The 24,640-nt window shown below is 33.1% G+C and overlaps 1 protein-coding gene and 1 pseudogene across 1 annotated transcript; both read right to left on the bottom strand.

Annotated features, from left to right (window-relative positions):
* Window positions 1-254: 254 nt before the first annotated feature.
* LOC125818967 (putative disease resistance RPP13-like protein 3) lies at window positions 255-22,086 on the bottom strand. Its single transcript, XM_049498474.1, has 6 exons — window positions 20,515-22,086; window positions 1,298-1,559; window positions 1,153-1,237; window positions 946-1,070; window positions 777-858; window positions 255-348 (listed from the first exon to the last, which is right to left on the bottom strand). Exons 1-6 carry the CDS (start codon window positions 22,024-22,026, stop codon window positions 255-257), a joined length of 2,160 nt encoding a protein of 719 aa, XP_049354431.1. The 5' UTR covers window positions 22,027-22,086.
* LOC125819109 (disease resistance protein RPP13-like) lies at window positions 22,065-23,080 on the bottom strand (annotated as a pseudogene).
* Between the last annotated feature and the right edge of the window lie 1,560 nt (window positions 23,081-24,640).

Here is a 24,640-nt window from a genome sequence, read left to right as displayed (position 1 = left end):
AGCTAGGAGTTACGACTGCTCAAAGTTGACCAAAAACTCTCTTTTTTTTCCATACTTAGCCAAATTTTCCAGATTATTTCCAAAATGACTATTTCCAATTCAACTCTTCTTGGAACTCAATGTGCTATACCTAGGGACCTTTACTTAACACTCAAGAAATTTTATTCCTCGGTAAAATCTCACTCCACATGAAGGACGTCTCGAGTCTTAGTTCGAAAAATTCTCTGGGGTGTTACAAGTGTCTTCTATAAATCTCACTTTTTTGTGGCACTTTTTGCAAGACGAATACCATGGCTCATCTTTATTGAGTATGTCTTCAATTGTTGCTTTGAACTTGTACATACAATCCTGCAAATCGCCAATAGAACATATTTGAGAATACACGTTGAACATATAAATGAATTTATTTTACGGGGAGTTGAAGTATCGGTTAGTATGTACCTCTGAATCAGCGAACAACCCATCTAGAATATTGGCCAATGGAACTTCTATGGCTCTTCTCATTACCTTAGTAGGCGTTATTGTAATATCTTTGTTGTTGGCCTTTATGATTTCACGTATGTATTTGCGATGTGGTTAGTTAACTGTATCACCCATTTAGAGTGAGGTCTGTACGGTGTATAGTATTGTCAATTTTTTGGTATTAATATGTAAGTTTAGAACAATCATAATAGAGGAAATATGTCATGTTATAGCAATGTTCACTTACAATTGACAGTTGTGTCAGTTTGGTTAAAGTAACAATGGAGAATATATTTGTGAATTATGTAATGTACCATGCTCGAAGGTCGTTTGCTTTTTGGAACATTGGATTGATTAAGATGCTGCTCACAGGAATAGTAGAGATCCCAAATCGGCCTAGTGTGACAAGAGCATTTTAACGTTTAGAAACAATGACTATAGGTAGTTTATAGTTGATAAATAGCTACAATACACTGCCAATACCTTTATAGATTGAGACTTTGACGTCACATAAGGCCAGTATAGGCTTATTATCTTGCAGCTTTTCGAGGAATGCACCGTCATTTTCAACAAAATCTCCCCAAAGAGTAACGGTTGTATGCTCCATGCTGGATCAATTGTTAGAAGTGAATAATCAATACATCATTTTATCTATATACACATGGTAGAATATGCGTCATTGCAACTTACAGCTGATTTGTAACAACTATTTCCCGTCTTTTGGAATTTGCATTTTGAATGAGGGGATTCACCGAAACTAAGACGCAAATCAAGTCTGGAAATAGATAATGTAAATTAGAGATTAGAATAATAGCTTAGTCGTGTGGATAGTTACCTAGAATAGAACCATTAGGTAATTTATCAGCATGTTCCAATGATAAAAAGCCATCAGAGAATTTGTGAGTTGAAACCGCATGCTCAGTCTCCTGTATGATTGTATTGTCTGTAAAGGCCAATTCAACTTCTTTGTGCACAGAAGAGTAGTTGGGGTTGACGCTATCTAACCGCCCTTTGGCAATGTAGTAACTCTTAGGCTTCAAGGAGTCCTTCCATGTCTCGATATGCTTATTAAATAGTGTTGCTTGATTCTTGGTCCCCTATTATTCAGCGGCAGAGGGGTGGAATAAGTTCAACCAACATGAACCAGTGTAAAACAAGGTAAGTAAAAGTGTCAATGTTGTTACCTCGTCATCTACTAATATTATAGTCGGAAAGTTCCTTCATGCCTTGAATTCTTGTAAGGTATTATTGAACCCCTTTGAATAACTAAGACCCACATCACCCAATCAACAGAGTTTTTTGGTATATTGTTTATCAATATCGTTTGTTTTGCTAGTTCTGTTTCAGTCGCCATTTGGGTTGGATCTGGATGAATGCACATACCTGGGGAAATGAGTGTAACAATGTTAACATTGGGCGTAAATGTGTATGGGCACGATTGATGAGGGCAGCGTGTGGTAATAGTATGCAACATTTGGAGGAAATTTCATGCAATTAAGACGTTAGCAGTAAGATGTAATGTGCGAGAAACATAAGGTTAGCACTAAAATATATATATATATATATATGAACATATATTAACAGTAATAAGATGTAAATATGCCAATCCTAAGGTTTGGAGTATCCCAAATATAGGAATTTTATAGTTGCAATTGGCAGGGAATTATAGATGTGCAGGCGAGGCAGTCGTATTGTTGCAGCAAGGGGGAGGAACAAAGCGAATGAATGGGTTGTTCTTGTAGCCATTATTCATTGTGGAATGTGTTTCACATTGCGTGCTTGCAGAATGTCATGAGCAATTATATGGTGCCAAATAGTCTTGTTCATGTGAGTTTAAAGTTTTAACGGGATAAAATAGAAAAGGGATTCACCTACAACTTGTCTAAAAGCAGAGAAGAGAGCCAGTTTGTCACGCCCCGAGCCTACACCCTGGGCGGGACCGGCACTCGAAGACCATTGCTGGCCCCCAAGCGAACCCTTGGCCTGGCTTTCTTAACTTAGCGGAAACCTAACTCAACAGAATAACTCAATGCAAATGCAAGGTTACAAAACAACTTAACTTATAAAATCTGGCCACAAATGCCGCTCGAATCTCAAAATAGGATATTTACATATACACATAGATGAGAGACTCAAAACTAACTGACTGACTATCTATGAAGCCTCTATAATACTGAGATGGATGTTGGGACAGACCCCGCAACATCCTAATAAAACGAAACTAAAAGAATCAACATAATCGAGTCCTCCGGAAAGCAAGAAGGCTCACTACTGACTCTGGAGTGCTCAACTGGATCAATGGCTTGCTGGATGCTGATCCTGGATACCTGCGTCTGCATCATAATAAGATGCAGACCAACTGGCATCAGTACATGGAATGTACGAGATGCGGGCTGGACCGCTAGACAATAACTTAAGCTTGAAAGGGATACAAAAGAGAACTTACCTTGACTCTATTCAACTCATGAATAACTGAACTAAATATAAAGCAATGAGACACATGCCATATATATAAAGCTTCTAAAACTATTTAAAGCATGATGTAAAAATCATATTTATAATATCATGAAAATACCATGCTTCCTCTCAAAGTCTACTTGTGCAATGCATGAATGAAGTCCCATACCCCCATCCACACTAAGCAGAACTTCTCGAGGAACCAAGCTCTTTCTACTGTGGGAGTTCTCTAACCGACAGCCACCACTACATGTCTAAGTGGTGATACAACGTCTTGTCCACGCTGCCAGAACTGTCTTATACTTTGCCGTCATATAGAACGCTATTGCTTAGTGGATCCGCTAGCTTAACTTTCGTGATCATCTAAAAAGTATGACCCGAAAAATCCCATGTTTGGCTACATGGTTCTGATGGAGAGTTGAGTTAATATGAACTCGTGTCCCCAATTCGGTGCTCAAGACTACTCCCAAAAATACTTTAGCTCATAAGTGTTTTAAACACATCTTTCTTTAGTTGAGATAATTACTCAAAACTTAGCCCAAAGGCTCTTGAAAACTCTTTCTAAAAAGAACATCTAAAAACCATATTGTTAATATGATTATTGATGACTTGGGATATTCATATTGCTTAAACATTGATGGTATATCTAGAGACCATACTGTTGAAACAGTGATGACATACTCGATTTGTCATACTAATCATGTTTTAGAAACTCTTTCGCAAAACTCATCTTTTCTCAGAAAGAGATAGTACTCAAACTTCTCAAAACTCTTTTGGAAATCTCAGTTTCCTCTCATCTTAAATGTGAAAACATTAATAAACTTCTTTGGGAAATACTTAGTTCCCTAATAACTTTTGAGAATGCACTTGACTCTTGACTCTTGGCTTAACTTGAAACTCTATACTCTTTACTTAACTTGAAACTCTATACTCTTTACTTAGCTTGAAACTCTATGCTTTACTTGGAACTTGAGCCTTAAAAGAAGTTATAACGTTCAATGAAGACTCTTGGAAAACCTTAAAGACTTGCTTTGACTTACTTAACTTCTAAGCTTGACTTCTAACTTCCCTTGACTTGGAAACTAACTTTCCTTGAATTGGAATTATGAATTCAAGGTGTTTGATCACATGTTATGGACGAGTTCTTGACGTTTCAACGTACGTTGGAGTGTTGAAAACAACTAAGAAACATAGGTACAATACCTAGGAACATGTATGAAAAAGTGGGGAAGGAATGGGAAGACTGGGCGCTCTGAGAGGCGCGGAGCGCCAGGCCAAAAACTTCAGAAGGGGCCTGCTGGCACACTGATGAGCGTGCTGCCCCATAGGGGAAACTTCAGATCCCCTGCTGGGGCGCGCTGGCTGGCGCGACGCCCCAGCCCCTTTTCCCCGAAACTCCGACTTTCCTCTCTTGTTTCTCCAACTCTAAACCTTCTAAACTTCAAAGGTTCCAACGCCAAACACTTAGAATCATAAACCCCTCAACATACAATAGATTTCAACTCAAAACACAACCGGAAACATGTCCCAAATCAACAAGGAACTTCAACAACACCAACAACACAACCCAACAACTTCAACAACATAACCAATCTTTTCTTGAAAAAAAACGAGTTTGGTGTGTGGGGGAAAGGATCAACCCAACACTATGAACTCACATACCTAGTAGGGATCACCCCTGACGATATCCATGACGATCCTTGACGAAACCTTGCTAGATCTTCTCTTTCTCCTCTTCTTCTCCTCTTCTTCTCCTCTTCTCTCAAAAGCCCTAACTCTCACTCTCACTCTCACTCTTTTAAAATGGGACAAACTCATATAAAAATCAGTCCAACACTTTAATATAACCAAAAGAATTGGTTAGTGAAAAGACTAAAATGCCCTTAAAATTTCCGGACGTATTCCCTGCCAACTGTTCAACTTTCAAAGGGCATAACTCGCTCATACGAACTCGGAATCGAGCAAACTTGGTGGCGTTGGAAATATCATTCCACGAGCTTCGCAACCATAACTGGAACTACACCCTACTCATCCTGATCTAGGAGTTATGACTGTTAAAAGTTGGCCAAAAAACTCACTTTTTTCCCACACTAAACCAAATTTCCAGATTTTTAAAAATTCTTTCCAAATAAAAATGAAAATTCCAAATTCTAAGCCTCTTCAATTATTTCACATTGCCGGATGTTACACAGATGATGCGGTTGCAAGTTATCTGCGTGCAGGAAAACCAAATTAAAGGGTGAAGGAAATTGATAGATTCATTAAGGCAGTGTTGAGAAGGAGAGGGTGTGTCGTTGCAAACCTGTGCGTTAATCGTAATATATGTTCGATGGGGAGAAGAATTTGAGTTCGCGAGTTTTATAGTGTGGGAAGCGATGGGTTGTGAATGTTTGATAATTCAAGGCGGACGTGTTTGTTCAATGGCAGTGGTTTGGAAGTGGTGACGTTCCAGAATGGTTGTGTATAGCGTACGAAGGGCTATGTTAAAAGTTCAACAGGGGGAGTGGCGGCTGATGCGAATGGGTGTATATAGTGCCGATGGGGTAGGATGGAATAGGGGCTATTTAGTAATTTACCATTAAGTTAGGAGTTGGTGCTTTTAAGTTAAAAATATAGAAGATATAGATAATATGGATATTATTCATTTTTACCCATTTTTAAATAAATTGAATACCCAATCCATTTAAAATAGGTAAATATGAACGAATACCCATATTAATTACCCATTCTGTCCGCTCTCAGGCTTACATGTCAATTTTGTTCCTTTCATTTGATCTCTCCATTTTCTCTGATCCTTTCCTTTTTAGGTATCATTTTCTCCTATTTACAATTCTTCAAAATCCTCCGCGTTACAGTGTTTTGCTTCCCTTGCTCTTCTTCTTCTTTTTCTATTTTTTTGTTGTTGTTTCTGTTGTTTTACTCTTGCGGTGAACTCTTCTAATTTGTTACTTGTCTTACTTTGTATATTGATTTGCACATACATGCGTTAGGTAATGCCATCAAAATGAAGGTAGATCAGTGAAGGGGGTGAAGCTGAAGTGACCGAGCTTCTGCTGCAAATATTTGCTCTAATACGGGTATTTTGGGATCTGCTTTTTACTAACTTTTAAACCTTTGTTTTCTTTTGAATTTAAAGAGTTCTTTTTCCCTATTTTTTAGTATCTTCATTTACTTTGGGTCATCTTGGGTATATATTGTTATTGTTCGAAGTTTTCGAAATACTATGAATTTTAAATCTCAAGAAGATAAAAAATTTGTGCCGTTACATTCATGTAAATGGTGATTCTTAATCCATTGGAAAAAATTTAATGCTTGAGCAGCTTTTAATTAGGATTTGAGCTTGATAAAATATATATGATTGAGTCATAGATCAATCCTCAATTAGGTGAAGAAATGCATTTGATTTGAGTATTTGACTGTTAAAAGAGAGAAAAAAAAAAGGCTAATCTCATAACAAGCCATTTATTCATATTATTTTCGGTTTAAAAGGCTAGGTTCCAACTTCGGCGGAGTTACTACTGGAAAGATAGATGAACGCAACTTTTGATAACACTACAAGTAAGATGGTGTTTTTATTCTATCATAAATAAATATTCTACCACATGATCGAATGAGTATCATTGAACAATTAAAAAGAATCAAAACATATTTTGTGGATGCCATCTTGAAGATAATGTATATGTGTACTAAAGGAAAAAAATGAATTTATATGTCAGTGGTTTTTTCAATAGAATATTACTTTAAATTTGAGAAATACAATGAAACTTTTTTTATGAATGTATCCTCATATAGTCATGTTGTAGAAATCACCCACATTATACGATCTTTACAATAGAAAAATTGATTAAAATTTCCTTTGGTATAAAGTAGATCAAGAAAAGGAATGTGTAGTACAATTATTGATCTATGAAAAATGTTGAATCATTTGTACTTCTATCCCTATTTTGTCTTGGTCATATTTACTTACTTCCACGTCTTCGGCCTACTCCGCAACCTATCTTTTTTAGTAACTACTCAGTTCATGTTGTTATTTTAGTTTAATCTCATCTATCCTTTCTTCTTTCATGCCCTCTTTCACTCTGCTTTGCCTGTCGCTTTCCATCCCCCTCTTCTATCTCATGATATTGTTGTATCTTCTTTGATGATATCAGTTTCTTCAGGATCATTCTACTTTAATGTGGCTGGATCAATCTCTTTTGTTTGGTAATATTGCTCATCATTTTCAGTTCTTCATTACATTTTTAAAAAGCTTCTGATTCAGATGAACACTGAGTTGATAGTACCTAAGAGATTGTCTTGATCTATTTACATTTTGAAGAAAAATCTCACAAAAAGCTTGAAGTTTTGTTACAATGATGTGGATCTTGAAGCTCTGTTACAATCAAATCATGTCATCCCTGCTTATTATTAGTTCCAAGAGTTGATTGTTTTGGGAGATGATTCAAGGCGCTAGTGAAGTTGAACGGTGGACTTAGATAAGTAGGCATTTTTTTGGTGATATCTTTTTTTTTCATATAGTATGTTCCCCAAACAATTGATTAATCTTTATATGTTAAGGCTTTTGCTTTGAGGTGATTTAATTTTCCTATGGGCTATGATATCACAAGTTTCAGATGATTGTTTAGAAAGAATTTGAGTTGCCAAATTCTTTGGTGCTTTCATGAAATTAGCAGTGATATCGATGGCTGAAAATTCAGGGTAAGCTTTCAATATTGATTGTTTTTGTTGCTATCAATGTGTTGAAGAAAGGCCTCATTTGAGACGGTTGGGATTGTTTGAAACTGATGAAAGTCATCCATGAAAATCTCAAACTAGCATTGGAAGCAATTGTCCAACAAAGGTTAGAACCGACAAACCAGAGGATTCCATGTCCACGTCATAGTTCTGCTTTCTGGTGTTCTGATTTTTGCACATCCACAAATACTTGCACAAAGAGAAAGTTAATGGTCCAGAGGTAATGCAACGTTTTATGAACTTGCTGAGAGGTCACTAGATGAGCCAGTTAATGATGGAATGAAAGAGCATATATCAAAGGTATTATTCAAACTTTTGTTTGATCTTATGATTTTAATATGCAATTATCTCCTATGTCAGTCTTCTACAAGGTTACTACGAGTTGAAGAGAGTTGCATTCACCTAGATTATGAACTGTCAATCATTGTGTTAATAAGCTTTTGTTGTGACCCTATGGTTCCTGGAATAGATTTGTGTAGATATTATTTATTTGTTGCAAGAAATGTAAATACTAGATTTCCAACGTACCACATTCCGTGCATTAATAAAATATATTGGGATATATATAGTATTCTTTTGGATTGTGCTTCAGCAGAATCAATACAATAAACTAATGGGACTATGATGAATCATAACATTCCTGCTCCAGTAGAGGATGATGAGATTGATCGAGTTTAGCTTTTTGTAGTTTTATCCTATAAATTACTTAAATGAGATTATAAAGCAAGAGTCAATGGTAGTGTCTCTGCTAATAGCCTAATAAGTACTCCACCTATTGAACTCAAAAGAATTCCCCCCCCCCCCTCCTCCCTCCCCCCTCCATTCTTATTATTTCCATAGCATATTGGATTTGATCCCTTTTGTTAAGTCTTAGGAAAAAGTAGGTTCAAGTAAACAGTTTTTGTAGATAACGTAAGGAATTGCAACCAACTGCTTCCTAAGATGCAACTAGAAGAGCGATGTACGGTGAGTAAAGAAAATAGAAAGAAAAAGGTCAAGGGCTATTGTTATTAGCATTGGTAGCCAAATACATGTGAATATGAGAAGAAAATCAAATGATCTTTAGTGACAATTAATTAACCGCAATAGCTTAATCACCACTAAATATGTATTTTTAGCGGCACTTAGCACTTTTAGTAAATGTTCCTAAAGCCTATAGCAACATTAAATCCAATGACAATTAATTAATGTCGATAAAAGCTTTAGCACTCCATGAATGTGTATATTTATCTGTTTTTGTTGTAGTGAATGTCTAATATGTGAGGATTATAATGAGATAAAAGCACATTTTTTATTTTCTCAGGTTGTCTAAAAGCAAAAAGCACTTGCTGCTTTAAACTTTCAAGACGAAGGAGAAACAAAAAATAGTCTATGGTGAATGAAGTTAGTTAGCAAATACAAACCCCGTTCCTATTCTTCCTATTGATAAATGTCTATTATAGTGTACAACATCATAACAAAGCAGAATTAGAGAAATGTAGTATGTTGTTTATTTTATGCTATTCTTACATCTACAGATTGAAAAATAATTGTGTTGCTTCTATCTCATTCTACTTTTCATTTCAAGGTACACTAATAATATAAGTCAGAAGGAGATGATCTACATAGATATAATAGACAACCGATTGAGTTTAATTCTCCAGTTAGCTATGTCTAAGATTGGAAGATACTGTTTTATTAGTCATTATTATTATCTTATTTTTGATAAATGAAAGGTCTGTATAACTTATAAAATCATTCTCCAGTACTTGTTCGACAAAAATGTTCATAGTTGTGCTACTCTAATTTCAAACAAATATTTCTCTCCTTAATTAAGGGTTGGAGTAGTACTTTGGCTAAATTGTTACAACTTAAATTTGATTTGTCATTATTAGCCATGTGAGCTAAATACACTTCTATAAAGTACAATATCTGATGCGGTGATTTTGTTGCGTTGGCCATATTTTTGGGGATATAAAAGGCTAAATGGCCATGTTTTAGTAATAAAAGGTTTATTTTTTTAAGTGAGGTATTTTTAGTATAAGTAATTTAATTCAATAGTAATTTTGTTTAATTTATCCAATATAAAATGTTGGGCCCGTGCTGGCACGGGCCACGCCCATCTAGTATATATATAAGGAAAAACTACTTATCTAAACATACTTCACTATCATATATACTTATTTTACCTCTAGTTTAAAATAATTACATATAATATCACTTTTAATATTTATATCATATATTTTTAAAAATTTAATCAGATATACAAGTTCCTTAAATATGGTGTTGAATAATTATCTTAAAATTCAAATTCCTTAATTTATGGTTGATTAGCAATTCAAATTATCTCTCACGTCATCCCCTCTCCCCTAATTTATCATCACTCCAAATGATCAACCTACTCTCTCTCCTAATCCTTCCCATCGCATCGCATCCCAAAATACTCTCGGGACAATGATGACTCCTCCACTGGAACAGAAGAATGCATCAATGGGCGTGTCACGCCCCGAGCCTACACCCTGGGCGAGACTGGCACCCGAAGACCATTTCTGGCCCCAAGCGAACCCTTGGCCTGGCTTTCTTAACTCAGCGGAAACCTAACCCAACAGAATAACTCAATGCAATGCAATATTACAAAACAACATAACTTATAAAATATGGCCCTAAAGGCAACTTGAATCTCAAAATAGAATATTTACATATATACATATATGAGAGACTCAAAACTAAGTGACTGACTGTCAGTCTATGAAGCCTCTAAAATACTGAGATGGATGTTGGGACAGACCCTGCAACATCCTAATAAAACAAAAGAACACAAAATAATTGAGTCCTCCGGAATGCAAGGAGGCTCACCACTAACTCTGGAGTGCTCAGCTGGATCAACGACGTGCAGGATGCTGATCCGGGGTACCTGTATCTGCATCATAAGACGATGCAGGCCAACTGGCATCAGTACATGGAATGTACGAGTATGCGAGCTGGAAAACTAAGCAACATAGGCTAGAAGGAAATTTGGAAGAAACTGAAAAGTTTACCTTGCTCAACTCAACTCAACCTAACTGACTCCTTTCAATATAAGGCAATTTAAAACAAGTGCGATATAAAGAAAGACTGTTTAAAACATGCTATAAACTCTGTGTGTATACTAGGATACAATAAGCCTGAGATGTATATAGAAATACAATAAAACTGATGTATATAAAATACAATAATTTCTGTGTATAAAAATACAATAACTGCTGTGGGAGTTTCTCTAACCGACAACCATCACATAAGAGCTATAGTGATGATACAGCGATCGACCTCACACTGCCAGAGCATCTTATACCCGGCCAAAGGTATAAGACCTGAACTGCCTAATGGATCCACTAGTCTAATCTGAAAAGGATTCGTCTAAAAAGTATGATCCTTTTCTACCCATGGTGGCTAACATGGTTCTATGGGGGCTGTCGGTTCTTTGAACACTCCCCCAATTCGGTGCTCGATACTACTCCCAAAAATGTACTGGCTCTTATCTTTTTAAAAACATATTTATTCCTGCTGATATGAGATAATTACTCAAAAACTAGCCCGAAGGCTCTTTGGAAATCTCAGTTTCCAACCTTGTTTAAATGTAAAGACATTTCTTTAAAACTTCTTTGGGAATACATAGTTCCCTAATAACTTTGAGAAATGAACTCAACTTTAAACTCTTTACTTTACTTGAACTCTTGGCTTGATGTGAAACTCTTAACTTAACATGAAACTCTTAACTTTTGACTTGACTTGAAACTCGAGTCTTAAAAAAATGAAGCTAAAACATTCACTAAAGACTCTTGAACAACTTTGAAAACTTGCTTTGACTTACTTCACTTCTAAGCTTAACTCTTAACATCACTTGACTTCTAACTTTACTTGACTTAGAACTAACTCTCCTTGAATTGGATTATGAATTCAAGGGTAATGATTTGTGTTTGGAAGGACCCCATGATGATTAGAAATAATTTTAGGACAGCTAAACTTAAGAAAAATTTCGAAATTAAATTCTGAAAATAGAACAGATTTTGTTCACAGAGGGAACACAGCTGCAACGCAGACTTGTTTCCTGAAAGCAGCCTGACTTTTCTCCTTCATGTTGCCAACTCTAAACCCTCTTAACTTCAAAGGTTCTTTTCCCAAACACTTGGGGTCATAAACCCCTCAACATACAGTGGATTCCACTCAAAAACACAACCAAATCCTGTCCCAAATCAGCAAGAACTTCAACAACACAACCAACAACTTCAACAACCAAAATAAATCTTTTCTTGGAATTAAAACGAGTTGGTGTGTGGGGGTATGAACCAACCAACACTAAGGATCATAAAATCCCTCAACATACAAGAGATTCAACTCAAGAACACAACCAAATCATGTCCCACAACCAACAATAACTTCCACAACACAACTAACAACATCAACAACAACTAACAACTTCAACAACTTCAACAACAAATCCAATATTTTCTCAAATCATAAAATGAGCTTGGTGTGTGGGGGAAAGGATCAACCCACACAAAGAACTCACATACCTTGATAGGGATCACCCTCGACGATTTCCACGACGATCTTTGACGGAAACTCCTTGATCTCCTCTTCTTCTTCTCTTCTTTCTCTCCTTCTTTTCTTCTTCACCCTCAAGAACCCTAACTCTTACTCTTTTAAAATGGAACAAAAATGATCCACAATCAGCCTAACACAACAATATAACCTCAAAAGAAATGATTTGTGAAAAGACCAAAATGCCCTTAAATTTCCGGACGGACTCCCTGCCAACTGCCCAACTTTCAAAGGGTATAACTCGCTCATACGAACTCGGAGTCGAGCAAACTCGGTGGCGTTGGAAAGATCGTTCCAAGGGATTTCCAAAAATAACTGGAACTACTCCTGGCTCATCCTGAGCTAGGAGTTATGACTTCTCAAAGTTGGCCAAAAACTCACTGATTTCCACACTTAGCCAAATTTCCAGATTTTGAACTTAGCCAAATTTCCAGATTTTGAACTTAGCCAAATTTCCAGATTCTGAATTTTTCCAAAAAAATTACTACTTCCTATTTCAAGCTTCTTCATTTTCATTTTAAATTGTCGGATGTTACAAGGCGTGTCTTCTCTAAGACTATCAACATGCAGAAGTCTAATATCTAATTAATTATACCTTCAAGAATCAAACTTTTGTATGATATTGGACTGATTTGAAAGCAAAATACTTATTATTTTCTTACTAGTGGCATCAATGGCCACTTTTTCTATTGCCAAAGATGAGAGAGACGAAGGGGAAAGGGAAGAGAGATGGCGGTAAAAATATGTATCTAGTTAGTTGTATGTGTATATACATGTATCTAATTAAAAATTTGCGTATCTGATGAAGTGTGCACGTATCTGAATTAAGATTATGTACCTATAAGAAAAAAAATTTGATGCTCAAAAAAATGAGAAGAAATTTATTATTTTTTTTGAAATTTTTGGGAGAGGAAATTCATGGAAGAATTGGAGAAGAATTAATAGGAAAACGCGTGATTTCCTCCTAAATTGATCTGTTTACGTTACCTTCCATATTTAGATACATATAATTAGATGTATCTTCTTAGCATGTATCCGAGATACATGTATCTAAACTACCTTTCATATTTAGATACATATAATTAGATGTATCTGCATAGCATGTATCCGAGATACATGTATCTAAACGTGTTATGTACATGTATCTGAAACCAAAATATGGTAGAAATTGTAATATCGAAAACTCATGGGAAGAGAGGTAATTAGCTCCTAAACTAGTGGGATTTATGTTGTTTGCCCTATATATAATACATAGTTTTACATTATAAATACATAACTATATGCCATTATCCAATACTAATACATTAAATAACTATTTATACAATATCGATACATAACATATAATTCATTATATATGCATGCAGCCATTTTTGCTGATCTTTTTTGGTCTTCTGTACAGTTATGTAAGAAGATTTTCTATTTCTAAACCTCATAGATTTTGGAGCTGTTAGTTTGGACTTGGTCCATTGCTTCACCCAAATCCAACCTAATCTGCGATTTGATAGGATTCATGAGCTGAAAAAAATTAAAAATTTATTTAAGGACGAGATTGTTTAGCCTAACTTAAATAAGCTCGTCGACTCGTGAGTCTTAATCAAGATTGGACTGATCCAACTCGATCTATGAGTCGAGTAAAAAATATTTAATTATTAATATAAAAATAAAAATAAAGTAGAGGACTTAGGATCACAAGAAGAAGTAAAAAAGGCCAAACTCAAAATTCATATAACCCATTATATATGCATATTGTAAAATTCTAATAATTAGAGATTGTCTACGATTGTTTTTTATTTATTTTTATCAAACTTGACATTAATTAATTAAAAGTTGAGCTAAAATGTATTAATTTCCTTTTCAATGAGGATGGGTTTCTCACATGAAAAAAATCCAAACATTTTACTAACTAGAGTAACTGGCCGCGCTTCGCGTTGTCCTAAAAATCATACTCCTCTATTTCATTTACACATTTTTCTTCATAGTACATCCTAAAAAAAATGTTATTGTACTATAATTAAATAGAATTTATCACAACTTTTAAAAGTCTTTTTTTTTTCTTAAACACCGTATCAAGTCAAAGGGTGCCACATAAAATGAGACAAAGGGAGCATAAATATAATTAAATATTAATTAGTATTATAATTTTATATAAGAAACAACAATTGTCTTTTTCATGATCCTTTAGATTATATATATGTTTTTTTTATCGAATGAATGTGTAAGACGACAGTAAATGAGATTACTCATTTATGTATAATATCAATTTAAATAAGAAATGAAAAAAAAATAACGTAAAAATTTGGTAATAAATCTAAAAGATAAGATTTTATTTAATCCTATATAAACTATCTAATATGATTTTAAGATGTGTAAAAAAAATAGAATATTGAAAATGTAAATCTGCTCATATCGACAATCGAATAAAAAAGTTAGTATATTAGTGAAATTATGAAATAACTGTTAGTTTTCAAAAATGAATTATGATATTAAATTATTACTATTTTTGAACTTTTGCTTAAGAATGTTTTTTATAGTACTATAAGGAAGGATAAAATTAAAACAACTAAAATCTCGTAATTTTCATCTTATAACTATTGATAACCATCGTATTGAATTCTATTAAACTTTAAATTGCATATGATATTGGAAAAAATGATAAATGATTCTCTGATAAAAAAGATGCATCATGTCATTCTTTTTTTGAGATAAAAGAAATATCCACATTTAAAAAAAAAGAAGACAAAATCATACAAATCTTCTTTATTTATTTATAAATATAATGAAAGAATAACCATAACTCAATATGAATTTGATATAATTATTCCTAAAATTACAATAAGACATTTACTCCAGAAAAAGGATAAAATTATTACATTCCAAACTACACTATAATTATGTACAAGTTTGCAATAAATGAAAAAAATAACAAAATTTTGATATAACACTAATGATAATGTATTCTACAAAGTTATAAGAATTACCAAAATTCAATATGAAATTAACATAATTATTCCTACGATTTATAATAGGGCATTTTCCTTAAAGAAATATTAAGTTGAAATTCATAGTATGACTATATACAAACTTGCAATAAATAATAAGAGTAGCAAACAATGATATATTACTAATGATGACTTGTTTTTCAAGCTTGAATTTGGACAAATACTCTCACAAGTAAGGGAAAATTCTACTTGATTTCCTAACAAAAAAAATTCTGCACCAAAATACAATATAAAATGAATAATTGTGGCAAAAGAAAAACAAACAAAAAAGAACCTAAGAAATAACTTATTTTGAGGAAAAAGAGTTTCAAATGAAGGAGCACATTAAAAATAATGAAGAATTGAAAGAAAGCTTGGAAATGAAAAAAAAAGAATGTTACACGGTAAAAATGACTTCCTTTTTAGTACATATAGTAATAAAAAAGAATAGTAACATAAAATTGAAGTAAATAACGAATTTGGATAATTATAAATAAATAGTATTAAGGGCATTAATTATGCCTAATTGAGTTTTTACCGTAAATAAACTCGCATTATTAATTGAGGGGTACTGCAACGTAGGCTGCTAGATTTAATTGGGGTTTTGTTTATTTTCCTAAAAATAAAAAAAGTACTGTCTATATTTTATGTATGATTCACATAATTTGTAAGAACTTTTATAAAAGAATGTAGATGCTTCTAGAGTTGTGAGTAACTATATTTCTCATATTTTGGATGACTAAATTAGTATCTTACGTGAGAAATCGAGAGCAACAATAATTATATTCTTACTTTTCAAGTAGTGAAAGTTCATTACAATATGGGTCTCTCGTTCGAGAAATAAAATTGAAAGCTTTTTAAATGTTTCCAAGTGTTCTAAATTCTTTATTCATATTGAAATGTCCTAATAAAATACATAAGTCTTTGAAAGGTTAACAACAAATCAAGAAAAAGAAAGAAGAAGAGATCAACATAAATAATATAATAGCAAAAAAAAAGATTACAAATACACCTTCGGACCTTAAATTTTTTGGAAAAAATTTAGCATTCGTACCTTAACTTTCTTGGAAAAAATTTAGCACAATGTTCCCCTTCATTCTTGTCACAAGAAAATGCAAGCTCCTACAATTCAAAGTTAAAATAATAACAAATCAAGAAAGAAAAAAAAAAGAGAGAATAAATAATAGTATAATAACAAAAGAAAAAAAAGATTACAAATACACCTTTGAACCTAAATGTTCTTGGAAAAATTTAGCACAACATTCCTCTCATTCTTGGCATACGAAAATCCAAGCTCCTACAACTCAAAAAACAAATCAAGAATAATTAAAAAGAATAAACATGTAAATGAGGTTTTGACAGAAATGAGAAAATATATTTATATATGAGAATTCTATGAAAATATAAAAATGAAGGGAAGGTAAAAAGATTTTGTAACTGATTTGAAATTATAATGCTTAATTGGTAAAACTCATTTAATAGAAAATAAATGTGATTGAAATTTGTCATAATTTAAGATTGATTTAAAATTGAAGAAGTGTTTTTTTTTTTTTTTAATAAATAAAAGAAATACAACAGAAGAAAAAGGAAGGGCCGTAGGAATTAATAGTATTAATGAAGATATTAAAAAAGAAAATATCTTTAATGTTCTGTAATTTTAACGGCAATAAATTAAATGAGATTAATTGATATGAAAAATAATGGAAGAAAGAACACATTTATGTTAATAAGGAGTAAAGATAATTAAAATTTTTATCTAAATAAAATATATATACACATAATATTATTGTGTAAAAATAGAAAAAAGGCCCTAAATTCTAAGAAAATAGATAAATATTTTTTTTTGCTCATTGAGGCATGCCACATCAACGGGCTGAAGATCCTCCTTTATATATATATATTGATTGATTGAGGGATATTTATGTGATGACACATTAAAGATATTACTAGTAATAAATATATAAATGTATATATTTTTTAATGGATAAAAACAAAGATAATGTTATGATAGAAAGGTAAGACAATTCAGATCCAAATATCACCTGAAATTGGAATTATCTTTTGTAGTAATCACATGTAGTTCCCTGCTAGTATATATTATCTTTCCTTTTTTATTTTTTATTTTAAAATTGATATAAAAACTCGTTTATGGGTTATATTGGGATGATTAAATTTTGAATTCCAAATTAAAAACATCACTTTTTTCCTTCAAAATATATAAAGGGCCATTCAATTTTGGTTTAATCAAAAGGGACACTTTGCTAGAGAAGGAGCGAGATATGTTTGTGCTATAACTACCGTTAACGGCATAAAAAAATTGATCAGCATGAGCGATTTTCTCTTTTATTGTATCTTTAATTTCTCTCGCTACTTATGAGCGATTTGCTCTCTATTTTTTCCACACCAAACGAGTTTGCAAGTTTTTTTTTTGTTATTCTCGCTGCACACTTAGCGAGTTCTCAACTTCTTTTATTATATGTTCTCATAGTAACCCCGTCACTAATTTTCATTTAGATAACAATAAAACCATTCTAATAATATAGAAAACATTTTTATTTATTAATATTTTTTTATAAATTGAAGTAGGATAAATATTTTTTAATGAAAAAAAGTCATTATTAGGAAAAGAACGTGTTTTTAAAAAAGAGAAATAATATATTTAATTGAAAAAAGACGGTTTTGACTTATTAAGTAACAATAAAAGCATTTAGATCAAATTATTGGAGGCAATGATATTTTTGAATCAAACTATTAACTGAGGATATTTTTGTTTATTTTACATAATTTAAGAACATTTTAAACTTTGTTCCGTTAATTAGGTCAACGCAAAATCCAAAAAAAAAGTTCTCTCCCAACACATGTTTCCAAAAACAGTAAGAAATTAAACATTGAAAAAACAAAACATAAGAAAAAACAGAATGTTGAAATAATCCAAGTTGATTGACGCTTGGAGAAGCCAAGTTGATGAAGGTGAATGTCTTCAAGTGACAACTTCTTCTTTGTTGATTTAACTCAAATAATATTTATATGGAGAAGGGCCTAAAATGCCCCTCAAGTATTTAAATTGGTACAAAATTATCCTCCATCCATCTATCGGTCCTAAAATATCCATGACGTCCACCTTTCAGCTCAAAAATACCCTTATGTCTAACGGATCACACTCATTAGGTGGATGGAGGGTAATATTACACTGAATTTCATAGTTTAAGGGCATTAGGCCCTTTTCCGTTAAAATAATTTGAAATTACTTAATATATAAGCTCACGTGACTGACTTGATTTTGAATTTCATAGTAAATTTAAAATTATAAAAAGGTTAGGCATCTATTCTCTAAACTACTCCCTCCCCGGCCTTCACTTCCTATCGCTTTTTTTTTTTTTTTTTTCTATTTGGATCTTGTCCACAGTTTTAATTTTTTTTAAAAATTTATGACAAACAAGAGAGAAAAAAAGGAGGAAAATAATGATACATTCATATAGAAATAATTAGTTCAATAAAAGATGACTTAATCAAGCAAATATGTATAATATTACATTTTTTGTGTGTACCCAAAATTAAAAAGAAAAGAATAAAAACAATCATTTCTTTTATCCCCACCCTCATCCCATCATGATAATAATACTAATTTAAAGAATATAAATATGTGAGTTCATTTCAAGTTTGAGTCCCAAATATCCTAATTAAGATTAAGAGATTAAAAAAAGAAATAAAAGAGAAAATGAACAAGACATTTGGATAATTGAGAGAAAAATTTATATTAATGAGAATAATAATATTTTTAGATGGACAATGAGTCGGGTTAAGTATCCTCATTTATGAGTTGGGTTACACTATAATAAATTGGAGTTGATTTAAAATAGGGCAATAGGAAGATATCATGAAATTAATTTTTCAATTTTATTTTCAAGTGTATCAGGTCAAAATATGAATCATAAGTGGTTTTATAGAAAAATAGAATTTTTTAAAATATCATTTTTGTTATTTATTTGAGAAGTGTTTAAATTTAGACCAATCACATTAAGCAATATAATAAATAAATATTTAATAATTTTACTTTTAGGGATCTATTAAAAATAAGGGCAAATATGAGCGAAAGGATTAACAACGAGGGTATTTTTTAGTCGAAAAGTGGACGTCAGGGGTATTTTAGGGCCGATAGGTGGATGGAGGGTAGTTTTGTACCAATTCAAATACTCGAGGGGCATTTTAGACCCTTCTCTATTATTTATATAAAAGAGGAAAAAGGGTAAAAAAAATGCTCTTAAATTATGTGAAAGGAACAAAAATGTCTTCCGTTCATAGTTTGGCTCAAAAATGACCTTACCATCAATACTTTGGTTAAAAAATGCCCTTAAATTATGCGAAAGGAACAAAAGTACCCATCGATTGTAGTTTGATCCAAAAATACCCTTGTTGTCAATACTTTGGTCCAGAAATGCCCTTATTGTTATTTAATGGGTCAAAATACTCATTTTCCAAATAAATATATATTTCTAATAATTTTTTTAAAAAATTAGCAAATGCTTATCTTACTTCAATTCTGAAAAAAATAAAAAATGAAAATATTTCTTATTTTATTAGCATTATTTTTTTATCGTTATATAAATATAAATTAATGATGGATTTACTATGATCTTATGTATATGACATATATTATCCATTGAAAGGGTACATGAAGTTATTCTATTTTAATTGATAAAATGAGATTAAGAAGAAAACAAAATATTTCCTACACTTTTATTTGTTAAAGTGATTTTAGAAGAAAGAAAACAAGAATAGTGTTCTTTAATAACATTTTAATTAGGAAGAAGATATGTTTAATAAGAAAAAAATAATATATTTATTCGAAAAGGGAATTTTGTAACTATATGGGCAATTTTGGACCAAAATATTGACTGTACGGACATTTTTGAACCAAAATATTGACAGTAAAAGCATTTTTAAATCAAACTATAAATGGAAGGCATTTTTGTTCCTTTCACATAGTTTAAGGGTATTTTTAATCATTTTCACTAGAAAGAGGAACAAAAAAAAAGCTAAATTGTGGACAAGAGAGAGTACCATATACTATTTTTAATTTCATTTTAACATATAAAGCGTTGTCTTAAATGTGGACAAGTAAGAGAACAGTAGACAATTAATTAAAACATCACAAAATCATTTTTGGCAAAAACAATTATGTTCAAACCAATTACACTCACGCAAAAAGCTTTAAACAATAAGAAATCAAACACTAAAACCACTCAATTAATAACCAATGTGCTTGGCATTAATACCTCTACGATTATGAAGACATCATATATATATATATATATATATATACACACAACATATAATTCCGGTTCAACTGCTCCACGTTTTTCATTCTCTCAGGAATCTCCTTTAAATTTGGACAGTCATAGATATCAAGACCTTTAATCAGAGGCATGGCACTTGTGCCTAAATGCCATCTTTCTAGCTTCTCAAGATCACGAAGATGAAGGAACTCTAGTTGACTGAAGCTGTTATCACTGCACATTATTTCTTTTCCTTCATAAGCACTAAACAATTGGAGATTCCTTAAGTTTGGCAACATTCCCAAAATAGGCATCGGATCTTCTGTCAGTGTTGAGTTCCAAAGAGCTATCATTGTGATGGAATTTGGGAACAGATGAGGCAGTTTCTCTATTCTCCCACTTAACCACAATGTCTGGAGCTTTTCACAACAATTAACAAATTCAAGGTCTGGGAATGATTCCTCAATACAACCAAACAATGCGAGAGTGCTAAGGTTTTTCAAGCTGCTAATGTTGTTTAGGGAGTAAGATTTGCTAATACCATTCATCCTTAATTCTCGAAGATTGACTAAATCAACAGGGTCAACATCTTTCCACTGATCACAACAGATGCCATCAACAACTTGAAGACTGGTGAGTTTGTTTATATGTACCAGAGGTTTTGAATCGTACCGAGCAACTAAATGTCTTAAATTTATCAAGTCAGCTATCTTTTGGGGTAGTTGGCAAGTGTATCCACCCGTATCAACAACAAGTGTCTGTAGATTCTTGAGGTTGCCAATGGAAGAAGGAAGGTCATCCATACCTCTCAAGCTTAAGAACTTGAGATGGTACAAACTTCCTATGTCATCAGGTACACTACACCTAACACCCATACCAAAGTATAACACATATAGATGTTGGAACACACTCCTGAAGTTTTTAAGACTCATCTTAAGAAAATATGGATCGAAGAACATAATTGACCTCAACTTTAAGTTAGAAAGATCAAGTGAGAGGTAGCTTTCTCCTTCACTATGAATCACATGTCTGATACATAAAGAGGATATGGAGTGGCTTCTTGGATCATAAATGTCAAAGAAGTTTACCTCCAATGCCTTTTGTATCGCAAGATCACGGAGTAAATCATGAACCCTACATTCAGGAACTCTTTCCCAAAATGTTTTAGCCACTTGAACCAAGCTTCGTCTTATCAGCTCATTCAAGAAGCCTTCAGCGACATCCTCCATTCTTTCTTCTCCTCTGGGTATGAAACCCTCGGCCATCCACAACCATATTATGTTATCAGCCCTGACCACTTGATCTTCTGGAAAAATACCAAAGTAGAGAAAACACTGCTTGAGCGCAGTTGACAAATCATTGTAGCTTAAGGATAGTATATTGGAGATTTCAATAGATTTATCTTCTTTAATGTTCTTCCAAAGGTGATCTTTCACCATTTGCCATTCGTTTAGCCCCTTTTTATGTGAAAGTAGTCCGCTCAATACAACAATTGCAAGAGGTAAGCCTCCACACTTTTCCACCATATCCTTAGCTAGACTTTCCATTTCTGGAACCATTGCTCGAACATCAAGTAGTTTCCTACAAAAGAGATCCCAACTTTCTTCTTGACTTAGGAAACGAAGCTTATGAACAAAACCTCTGTCGTCTGCTCTTTCAGCGACATCCTCTTTGCGCGTGGTAATAATGACTCTGCTGCCCTTCTTGCCATCCGGGAATGCTCTTTTCAAACTCTCCCATGCTTCTCTCTGCCATACATCATCAACCACCACTAGGAATTTGCGATCTTTCAATAGATCACGAAGGTAAATTTCTAGATCTCTTTCTGTCATCCTTTCCAACAAATCTAGAGTTTCCTTAGTGCAACCTTGGATGGATTTTATGATATTCCTAAGAAGATCCATTGTGTTGTACTCTTGAGAGACACATATCCAAGCGCGTGTAGGGAAGCTATTGAGTATATCAGGACTGGTGTAGAGGTTTCTTGCAAGAGTGGTCTTGCCTAATCCGCCCATGCCATAAATGGAGAGGACGGTTCGACGAGCCTCTGCTTTGAGAAGTTGAGCTAGCAATGTTTGTACAACATCCTGAAGTCCAACAAAAATGTAATCCTGGTCATCCACATATGAGGTAGTTCTCCTCAATGTTGCAACCTGATTACTTGGCCCTTCTCCTGCATTATGATTGATATTTGTGATACCATAAGTCTCTCGTTTGCGAGAGATATCCATGATTCGTTGCTTGAGTGATTGAATCTCCTCGGCGACATTGTAGAATTTCTTCTCCTTCCTACATATGCAAGCGCAAGCCTTGATACGACTAGCACGTTTACCAGCCTCAAAGCTATAAGTCTCAAGTATAGCAACAGCATCATTAGCAATAGAGTTGATCTCAAACACCCATTGTTGAATTCTATGATCTCCACTTTGCTTTAGTTCTGCATCTTTGAGGAAAGACTGTATGAAGAGTAGCTCATTTCTCAGCCACTCAATTTCCTTTCTCAGATTTTTACGCAGGGAAACTTGTTGTATGAGGAAATCACCCAAATTTTGAACTGCAAATGACAGAAAGGCATCAACCATCTTTAGGAATAACTAGTTTTGATTGAAAAAAAGAGGAGGCTGTATATTGGAAAATGGGTGATAGAAATAAAAGTAAGACCTCAAATAATGTGTACAATTAAGGGTCCACTTATCACTTATGTGGTTTCTGAATAAAGTATTGCGATTGGATAAACGGACAAAGATGTATTAAAGCATCTTCAACAACCATTTTACAACTTGAGGAAAAACACATATAGAGAAAAGTCTTAAAAAAATAGAGAAACTTCAACAACCATTGCACAACTTGTGGAAAATATATATTGAGAAAATTGAAGCATCTTCAACAAGCATTACACAACTTGTGGAAAAAAAATATTTGTTTTTATTTGTTCATAATAATAATTTTATTTTTTTCTATTTGCTTGTTACAATGAAATAATTTAGGATTCATTAAATTGGTTACAATTGTCCGCAATTTTAATTGTGCATATTACATCATATTAATCTAAATTTGATGGAGCGATATTATTTTTAAAAAAATCTAAATGTACCAAATCAATTTTAACAACTCAAGTTTCAACTGATTTGGAAGAACGAGCTAATTAGTCAAAAAAAGTATCGATGAAAATTTTGGAGGCCTACAACAAAAGCTTCATTGACTTTTCTCTGGAGCCATTTTTATCCTTTAAATGGTGACATAGCTTAGAAAAATCCAGCGTACACTACTGGTTGTGGTAATGGTAGTTAGGGTATTAAATGTTGTTAGCTTATATGTGTCCACCATAGGTCAATGGACTAGGTTCCTTAACAAAGTTAAGAACAATATCGAAAGTAATGCTTAAAGTAAAGGACAATGATGTTTACGTGAAAACCTCCTTGCTCAAGAGATAAATGTTGAGAGAGAAGACTTTTGCATTTCAAAAATCATGTTTGCAAAAACTATGTTATTCCTTATCAAAGTGATCAATATAAGATGGACAAAAACAACCTAGCGTAACTCCATTGGCTGAGAACTTTGCACCTCTTTTTCCTTGTTCACCAATCACCACAGTTGTGGCGGTTTTATTGTTGTTCCATGTTGTCTGTATTGTATGTTTGTCGCTCATGGGATCAGGTACCTCTACCAGATCTCATAGTTTATTAAATCATCATAACTTCATAATATAACAAATACTAACTAGTAATTATGTTTTATAATTTACCCTACATTTTTTATAATAGATTTATCATGCATCCTACTTTTCGTGTAGTCAAAAGATAAAATAGTAACAATTTATTGTTTTTTAAGGGGTGTGTCAAGTCAATAATGGACAATTATTGGTGGACAGAGGGAGTATTTGTCATTTCACAAAATCAATGCATAAATGACATAATCTTCATATTTTATCCTTGAGAGTTATTAGCATTAAAATCATGGATTTGACCAACATAGAAAAACTAAATGATTAATCCACGTTCATTTCTCAGCCATGTAATCATCTCTCAGATTTGTACGTAGGGAAACTTGTTGTATGAGGAAATCACCCAATTTTTGAACTGCAAATGACACAAAGGCATCAGCCATCTTCAGGAATACTAGTTTTGATTGAAAAAAAGAAGAGGCTGCATATTGAAAAAAAAAGCCCATAGG

This window comes from Solanum verrucosum, unplaced genomic scaffold, assembly GCF_900185275.1.
Source record: "Solanum verrucosum unplaced genomic scaffold, falcon-dt-bn FXZP01000252.1, whole genome shotgun sequence".
Taxonomy (NCBI): Eukaryota; Viridiplantae; Streptophyta; class Magnoliopsida; order Solanales; family Solanaceae; genus Solanum; species Solanum verrucosum.
The sequence above is the reverse complement of the archived record's forward strand: the minus strand, read 5'-3'. Positions and strand labels throughout refer to the sequence as shown.